This window comes from Nematolebias whitei, chromosome 3 (assembly GCF_014905685.2).
Source record: "Nematolebias whitei isolate Nwh7 chromosome 3, NemWhi1, whole genome shotgun sequence".
Classification (NCBI taxonomy): Eukaryota; Metazoa; Chordata; class Actinopteri; order Cyprinodontiformes; family Rivulidae; genus Nematolebias; species Nematolebias whitei.
Window position 1 is genome coordinate 33,093,602 of NC_056500.1, and position 9,387 is coordinate 33,102,988.

Here is a 9,387-nt window from a genome sequence, read left to right on the forward strand (position 1 = left end):
CACTCTCAGAATGCAGGTTTATTTGCGGTTCCTAAAGTTTCCAAAAGCACAATGGGAGGCAGAGCTTTCAGTTATCAGGCTCCTCTCTTGTGGAACCAACTTCCAGTTTCTTTCTGTGATGTTGACACCCTGTTTAATTTTAAGATTAGGCTTTAGGCTTTCCTTTTTGATAAATCCTATAGTTAGGGTTGGCTTGGGTTTCCTTAGCCAACACATAGTTGTGCTGCTATAGGCCTAAACTGCTGGACGGCAAACGGACCACGCTTTTTCACTCTGCTGCTGTTTTAACTTGTTCAAACATGCAAACACGAACTTACTGTTTGTTTGTATTTGTCATTATTTTGATCAATATTGTGTTTTTTTGTTTGTTTCTTCCCATTCATTGTTGCACATGAACCAGCCATTGTGTTTTTGTGTCATATTCCTGTCCTCTCTAACCTGAGCCAGCCGGAGCAGATTGTATGCCCATCTGAAGATTGCCTGGTTCTGAGGATTGTTAATAATACTAATGATAATACTGGTAATATAATATAAAACTTTGTCATTCAAGTTGTACAGTGCACCATGCACAACTGAATGAAATTTGGTTTCATTGCTCCACAGCAGTGTAGGAGTGCGTTATTTACATGAATTTTATAAACTTGGGTGTTTAGGAATGTCTGTGCGTGTGCCTGATACATTAGTGACCTTCAGCATTTTGAAGAGTATTTTCATTTGTCTTGTTCTAATGATTCCCTAAACGTCTGTGCAGGTATCTGACGGTCAAAGTTACTTGGTGGTCTCTGTGGTTCTGTGTCTGCTGCTGGGACTCCTGCTGTGTCTGCAGTACTGCCGCAGCTCATTTCCAAGTCCCAAAACCACCACCGTCGCCCTCCCAAAGAGCAACCACTACCCTAGCCCCAAGAGGTTCGCTTCTCTGTTTTTCTTGAACCCCCCCCCCCCCCACACACACACACACACACACACACATATTTGTCCTCCAACCTACACGGTTTATATCTCTTCTGCTACAAAAACAGACAAACTTTGTGCTGCTAATCACATATAAGAACATGTTCTACCTCATGTACTACACATGTACTCATCAACACGTGTCTCTAGTCTTGTCTCTTAATTACTTGTTTAGATTGGAATGTTTAGATTAGGTTAGATGTATTTTTATATTTATTATAAGTCTGTTTGTATTTATTGTACTGTTGTGTATCTGCACTTTTTATTATTAAACCTTTATTTTACCAGGAAGAAATCCATTGAGATTATTAATCTCTTGTATGGTATATGCAAATACAGCATAAAAAAAAGGGCATGTTATGTTCTGTGTTGCACCGTGATCCTGGGGAACACTGTTTCATTTCAATATGTACTTGTACTTAGCTGAAATGACAATAAAACCTCTCTGACTCTAACTCTGACACACACACACACACACACCATTGAATGGAGTGTTCTGTTTCTGAAGGTGAGGCATTTGAATCTCACAGATTTGCTCAGCTGTTCGTTTGGATTCAAGCTCGCTGTTGTACAATTCCTGGAACATTCTGGAGTCCTTTATCAAATGCCATCACTCTTGTCCTGCTACATATGAAAACTTTACTATCTACCGTGAGCAACACATCGTAAATGTCATATTTGTTCTTATCAGATGCTTCTCGTCCTATGATGACATGAGCCTGAAACGCAGGGTGGCCTGCCCGCTTGTCCGCTCCAAGTCATTCCAGTTGTCCCCTACAGAAGGTGAGAGCACTTGCCTTACACACACACACACACACACACACACACACACACACACACACACACACGTTTGTCCTCCAACCTACTTTTCTATTTCCATCCATTGTGAACCTCCTTGCCTGCATCACTGACACCAGACACCACGCTCATCACAGTGCAAAGGGCTATGGCACCTTTCAAACACTTCTGCTCCTGCTACTTCTAAGCATTATGCAATCTTTACTTATTTTGATTGTCTCTCACTTTATAAACTTTTGCTTTTGCTTCGTAAAAGCCCAAATCTGAAGCAATACTCGGGCATTGGGAGAGTCAAGAGAAGACTGAAGCCTTTGATTTGAGAGCCCTAAAACTCCCCCTGCTGTTCATTATTCCTCAGCTGTGTGCATGTGCAAGGCAGGCTTTGCCCTTGAGGCTGGGATGTCGTCATTGCCAGCTTGCGTCCACATGCAGGCTTCAGGGGTGTAGTAATGGAGCACGATGCTTCTCCTGCTCATGGTAGACATTTGCAAGTAGCAGTCAGCACCAAGCTAACTCAGTATTTTGTGATTTCAGACTATTTTATTTGTGCTTATTTTACAACCATAGTCAAGAAAAAAAAAAAAATGAAACTACTTGCAAGGTCACATCATGCTTGTTACATGTATGTATTCCAGTTTGCCATTCCATCATTAACCTGGCCCCTCTCTCCCCTCCCCAGTAGGTCCAGATGACTTGTTCATTGTAGAACCTCTAAAGTTTTCTCCAGAGAAAAAGGTACAGTGTTTGTTGGCTGTAACTGCCGTCTTGCATAAGTGCTGTGTGTTCTCTCGTGTTAGTTTGTCTAATAAATGTGTTCGACAGACAACGGAGGTGTTTTCTGCTCAGATTTCTGAGCTCAGTGGAGTAGCCTGTAGGAGTGATCAGAGTGTTGAGTTCACTCCAAACCAGTGGTGGAGTCTGTGTGATACATGGGTATACCCACTAAAAAAGCTTGGGAATTTCAGTATACCTACTTAAACGTGCCCAATGACATGAGCCCATGTCAGGTATCATTGGTAATGATACCTGACCTGGGCTCATGTCATTGTCAACACATTTGGAACATTTTAGTTGGTTCAACCTGTTTTTTGTGTATAATTAATACTTCTGTACTTACTACTTAGTACTTGAACATGTTTTGCTTTGATACTGTTTTATATAATCTGTAATGTGTTTTTAATACAAAGCCAACTGTTGTACAAAGTTTGTTGTTCATTTATTCAAATAAAAGCATCAGAGAAATTTTGAAATGTTCATTATGCTTAAAAATCAAAATAACTTGACGATTACAGTGTACTAACTGCTGTACTTTGGTTTCTAAGCACAGTATACCCAGTACAAAAATGTAGACTACACCACTGCTCCAAACCCCCCCACCTCTGCTGGCACTGTCAGTACTTCCTGGTTAAATCACCTCACGGAGCATTTGGCTGAACTGAATAAGACTTGGAGTGTTTTCTATTGCAGAACTGGAGTCGGTTGTAAAGAATTTCAATCAAATGAACATTTTAAATTCTCTGTTCTGTTATTTTCTTTTAAACTTTAGCATCTGGCTCTGATCAGTGTGTAGAACTAAAACAACATGCCCATGCATAAATGATTAACCTTTGCTTTCTTTGAGGTGTCTAACAATAATTCGTCCCTCTGTTGTGTTTTTCTCGTAGAAAAAACGTGGTAAAACAAAGTCCCTGGACAAAGTCGAGACCCTGAGATCGTTTGACCGCTCTCTGACCCTCACAAATGGAATTCTGAAGTGTAATGGCTTCCACCCAAGCCTCCCTGCACCCCCACCTCCTCCCCCTGCCTTACCTGCCCCACCTCCTCCTCCTCTTCCCCCTCTGCCTCCTCCTCTTCCATCTTCAAACGAAGCGTCATCTTTGCCCCCCTGCCCCTCTAAAGAGTTTCCCTCAGAAACCAGTAGCTGCAGCTCGTCCACCCACTCAGAGGAGTCGTACACAAGTTGCCTCCCCCTCCCCTCTCCCATCTTCACCCCTGCTAGCTTGTGCAATGGCCATGGCCTTTCTGTTCCCCTCAGTCAGTTCCCTGCTAAGTCCCGTCAGGAGAAGCGCTCGACGAAGCGTCGGAAATCTCGACAGACAGAGTTGCAGTTCCCTCATGAACCAGGGGGAGACATCAGCTCTCTGCCCAGTCTGCAGCAGCTCATGAAGGGAAACAAGGAAATAAGCGTTGGGACCATTGGGGTGACAGCCATCACCGGACACGTCTGAAATCGCACACTTCACTGCTACACAACATCCTGTTCATTTTACATTAGCAGACTGGAGTGGAGAATTTGTTCTTGAAAATCCCAAAGAACTACATTTCCCATGAGCACCGAGGCACACCATTGGTCATGAGTGGATTTAGCATTATTAGCTTATCATCCAGCCCCAGTTCACTCCTGTAAAAGTACTATTTACGGTTCTGTGCCTTTATTTCTGTTCGACACATTTTAAATAGTTAAAAACTTTAAAGGGTTAGAGAGTTGTTGATGTTCAAAGAGAGACTCTGCTGTGAGCGGAGACACATTGGTACACATCAACTCCATCAGAAGATGTCTTCTTCTGGATGAGCACATTGTCTCCAAACAGCAGAGCGTCAGTGAATATTTTTCTCCCACTCTGAGCACAATGAGAAGAGGCGATGACCTCGTTCTACGTTCCTTCAAGTATTAGGCTGCTGTTTTAGATGAAACATGTCGTCGTAAGAGAAGTGTGAAGCATGACAAGTTTTTCCTCTCATCCTTCTGAATTCTCTCTCCATTTTTTTTAAATTCTCGTCTATCCTGTCTGTCGGTGTTTGTATGGGACCAGAGTGTTAGGATTTCATTTTGCACGTTTCATATTTGTGTCCTGTTAGTCTGTTCCAAACCAACCACAGAGGCAGAATGAAGAAAACCATATTGTTTGATGGGATTATGGTGTTGAGTGTTTGCCCTTTTAGTGTTTTTAATTGCGTAATCGAGGTGCATGTGCAAGCAGCCTGCACTCTCTGAGCTCACAAGGAATCATTCCCTCTGTTGGGTTATTTGGGCTGGGCCCAAAAGATTTACTCACTTTGTATAAAACTACGCTCTTCATTTAAAAAAAAAAACATATACATTTTGTTTTGTGACAGAGGTAAACATGCTTAAAGGCAAACTGGGATCCGTTTCCAGTCATTCTAAACTGAGCCATGACACTTTTTTTTTTTTTTTAACAATTCTGGTTTGAGTTATTTTGACTAACATCACAACCAGTAGGATGGAATAATGTCTTTTTAGTGCCTAGTGTTGCATTTGTTCGGTACCAGAAGTGAATGTTTACAGTTGTTTTCACCTGCACAACTATCGGGACCCTGCAGATGACCAGTTTTATTTATCTATTTATTTATTTAAAATACTATAGCATGTTTTTTTTTTTTTTTCCAAGGCACTGATTTGCCCGTTCTACGAGTTCGCAGTAGTTCCTCTCTCCTGCCAGCCGTGAGTCAAAATGATCCATGAGGCCTCATTAAGAAAGTTTTTTCAGAGAAATTGTCAGAAGTGGCACACAGTCATGGTGAATGGCTCAAAAACACATTTCTTTGTTACATTTTAAGATTTTCACTTTGTAAAATCTTCTAAGTGTTTGATCTAGCCTGAATTTTCAGATCATCTTCCATTTCCGGCTAAAATAGTAACTGAGCCTTTGGTTTTGTTAGGATCAAGACGCTGCTGGCTGGTTGCTTATTGATTATCCTCTTTGTGCATCTTCTCTGGATGAGACGGTTGATTAAGTTGCCCTGTTTGATTCGTGGCAGACGCGCTAACATTCATCTTGAACTGTGCAGGAAGTTGTGATACAGGGTATTCATTCTTTGTGTTTAAAAGATGACATGTAATTTTCTGTCTGTAGTTTCTGACTGGCTGTTTGTGGTTGGTGTTGTGTACATTTTGACAGAGACACACTTCAGATATTATTCTCTTCCATTGTTACCATTTGCTCCAGCTTTTTACAGCTCATCTCTGTGTAGTCTTAGCTGCCTTTGGTCCTCGATGCATGCCTCTGTCTGACTGTAGAGATGCTTGCTTTAACCACTCCAGTCTTTATTTCCCTGTTCGACACGTAGCTCACTCTGTAATCTTTCTACGTTCTCACACTTCGTTCGTCGTCACTCATTGTTGCCGTTCGATTTCACGCGTTTACCCCATCTTGACTGACCCTGGCGTTTCTTGCAGGAGACATTAATTATTGAATAAAGGGAGTACAGGATAGATTAATTCAATTTGCAACACTATAGTGATGATGTGTTTCACAAGCTGCGGAAATCCTTTGCAGGTTGTTTCCCCCTAATCCATTTTTGAATCTGTGTGTGTACCTGTATGCTTGGGAGATAATTTTGTGTCCCGTGTGTGTTTGTGTGAGAAAGACTACTTGGAACCTTCTTAAACTCTGCAACATGGGGAGGAAGCACTTGCAAAGACTTTGTTCACTCTGTGCACTTTGTATGATTCCTCATGCCTTTTTATTTTTCTACTTTGTCAAGTGCTATCTTTACTTTGTCTCCCTCCCTCTCTCTCTGAGTACTCTGAAGAGCTGCACAGTATTTTTGAGCAGGAGTGAGTTGCTACAAAACTGTAGTGCCATTAGAAACTGTGAATTCTTTCTAAATAAAACTTTTGTTGTTTTCTTTCACTTTGTATGGGTTTTTTTTTTTGTTTGTTTGTTTGTTTGTTTGAAGAGGATTTAAGAATCTGGACTTTAAAAAAAGTCTGATTAGTACCAGTAGTCTCAACACCCACACTTGACCAAGAAGTTTTAGCAGAGGATGCTGTTTCTCAACAGGAAGCAAGAAAGCTCTCCATCCTAACCGTCTGATACCAAGGTACTACTGAGAAGACTGAAATGTGTGGTGAAATCTTTGGGGTCTTGTTCCCTTCAGAAAATATTTCAAGGTGAGATGCAAGAAGAAAAAATTCATTCGTTGTGTGTGTGAGACTAGCTGCTTCACATTTGTGATATGAAAAACAACACAGTTCCATCAAATCTATCAATTGTCCAATAGCTTTACTTATTAATACCCATCTGACCAAGAAGAGCTTCTTTCATTAACCCTCAGAATGTCCTTTAGCTTTACCAGTGTATATTCCTAAGTGGGAAAATATTGACCACCTTACAGAGCTGCTTAAAAACACTAGTTTCTAATAGATTTTTCTCAATAAACTTGACAATAAAGCCTGAAATTGTTTTTATTTTAACTTTTAAGTATTTTCTTTAAATTGACTGTTTAATTTTGGAAGATACAAAGGGGCATTTTTCCACCTTACCCCCAATTGTTGTTTTTTTTTCCTGACAAATTAAAAAAGAAATTAGTCTGTAGTTAAGTGAAATCACTCCAGCTCATCGGACCTGTATACATATATATATATATATATATATTTATTTATGCACGGATTTATGTCTGATTGGACCCTCCAGATCAAACCATTTTTAGTTAGTACACATGCCTAAAATTGGGCTTGCGCCCGCAAATACTTAAATTATAGTCAATGTTTTACCTGCTTTTTTTATTGACTGTTCTATATAAACGTACGGGTAAATTAGTTTTATTGGTGTTGTACTTTGTTAGTGCAACATTCAGGGTGTCTGAGTGAGCTGAAGTCGATATGAACTTTGTTCAGACTAAATGTTTTCAACATATGGGGTGCCGTTTGTAAAGTTACACAGTCAAACATTAACAGCAATATTTTGGTTTATTTAGCCTTTAATAAGAAAAAAAATTCAGTCATATTTTCAACATGTCATTCAAACATTTATAAATGTTATAGTTCCCAACTAAATATTTAATTTAGAGAAGGTGGGCCTGTGATCGGAAGATCACCAGTTCAAGCCCGGGTACCGACAACATAAAAAAAAAAATGTGGGTGGGGTAGGTGAAGCACCCATGCCTGCCCCCACCCCCATTCGCCCCACTCTGGGCCCATGAGCAAGGCCCTTAACCCCCATCTGCTCCCTAAAAAAACAGGTCTCTCTTGAAAATGAGTTCTCGTGGCTCAATGAGACTACCTGGATAAATAAAGGGTAAATGGAAAAATTATCATTTCCAAGCTAAATATTTAGCTTACAAACTAAATATTTAAATTGCAAGTTAAGTATTTAGTTTGTAAACTAAATATTTAGCTTGGAAATTAAATATTTAGTTGGGAACTATATTTATGAGTATGAGTAACATGGTGAAAATACGACTAATAAGAATTTTTTTTATTTTTTTTTTCAAAAGCTAAATAAACCAAAATATTGCTGTTAATTTTGATTGTGTAACTTTACACAACAAACCAAGAGTAGGCGTGAAACTATCTAGAGACAATGCATTACAAAGTACTGACTGAGCATGCACCCCGATTTGAATCAAGTGAAAGGGAATAAACTTCTGAATCGTGGAGCCTCTGATTCCTCATCTTGCACGCATGTGGGACAGTTTGTATTGTATGTTAACTTGTGCAGCCTACAAGTGTGTTGTTGCTCTTTACATCTAAATTAAAATAATTGTGTCGGGTGAGATGAGCAGAGAATGTGACACATCGTCCTGTTGGAAAAGATGTGCATCGTTAGTTGATGTTGGTAAAGTTTTACAGAGGTTCTCAAATGTAAAATGCAAAGCATGACCAAGTGAGCTAATTTAAAAATAAAAAAATATAGAGGTAAAATTCTGAAAATAATGTATTTTATATTATAATTATGGGACCAGAAAATGCATTTAGAACAGCATCACCCAACGGTCGATTTCCCCCTAAGGAACTTTAGAGGGTAGTGAAGTTACTGATATTTCTCCAGGAGACCTAAGGGTCAATACAGTATTTACAGACAAATTAAAAATACCTGAATCTTGACTTGCCACTTGGTTTTTGGGCCTTTTGTCCTCTTTCACAGTAAACTCAACCTTGTTCACTGATGTGTTATAAAAAGTTTTTAATAGTTTTATACACAAAGCATTAAAGACTAAATGTGTACCTTTTTCTTTACGACCATACCACCCTGAACACGCCTGAGCTCATCTGATCTCGGCTGCTAAGCAGAGCTGGACCTGGTTAGTACTTGGATGAGAGACCACCTCAGAATACCAGGTGCCGTAAGCAAGGGGACAAGATGGTGTAGAGGCAGAGCAGCTGAACTGGGACCAGAACACCGCCGGCTCAACCCCTTACCATGCCCACATGTCGTGGTGTCCTTGAGCAAGACACCCAATCCCTAACTGCTTTCCGGGCACCTACATAGCTGCCCACTGCTCCACCTGGGTGTATCCCACATGTGATGGGTCATATGCAAAGAACTAATTTTGTCATTGTATGTGAACATACAATGACAACAACACATACTTCTTATTTAATAAATATAGTGCTTGTTATATTTAATACATATATTTGTATTGCATTGGTGGTTTTTCAAGGAATCTAAATATTAGAGTTGTGGTCTGCCAATTGCAGTTTGATCCTGGCTTCCCCCACTACATGCCACATTGTCTTTAGGCAAGACATTTACCACCAGGTTGCCCCCAGTTTGAGTGAATGTAACTTGTAGTGAAAGCATTTCAGTATCAAAGTACAGAAAAGTGCTATAACTAAGCATTCGGTTTACCATTTAACTTCTCTTTTCATTAAAACAAAGTGTTTTAGAAGCA

At 40.0% G+C, this 9,387-nt stretch overlaps 1 protein-coding gene and 1 pseudogene across 1 annotated transcript in view; both read left to right on the forward strand.

The window, feature by feature from the left end:
- The window catches only part of suco (SUN domain containing ossification factor), a 50,068-nt gene extending 45,619 nt beyond the window's left edge, over window positions 1-4,449 (forward strand). The window contains exons 20-23 of the mRNA XM_037674302.1: window positions 752-906; window positions 1,643-1,734; window positions 2,429-2,484; window positions 3,414-4,449. Of these exons, the coding sequence (XP_037530230.1) occupies window positions 752-906; window positions 1,643-1,734; window positions 2,429-2,484; window positions 3,414-3,977 (867 nt within the window). The 3' untranslated portion in view covers window positions 3,978-4,449. The remainder of the gene's footprint in view (window positions 1-751; window positions 907-1,642; window positions 1,735-2,428; window positions 2,485-3,413) is intronic.
- A 4,277-nt stretch (window positions 4,450-8,726) lies between these two features.
- Window positions 8,727-8,845, forward strand: LOC119408226 (annotated as a pseudogene).
- Window positions 8,846-9,387: the final 542 nt, after the last annotated feature.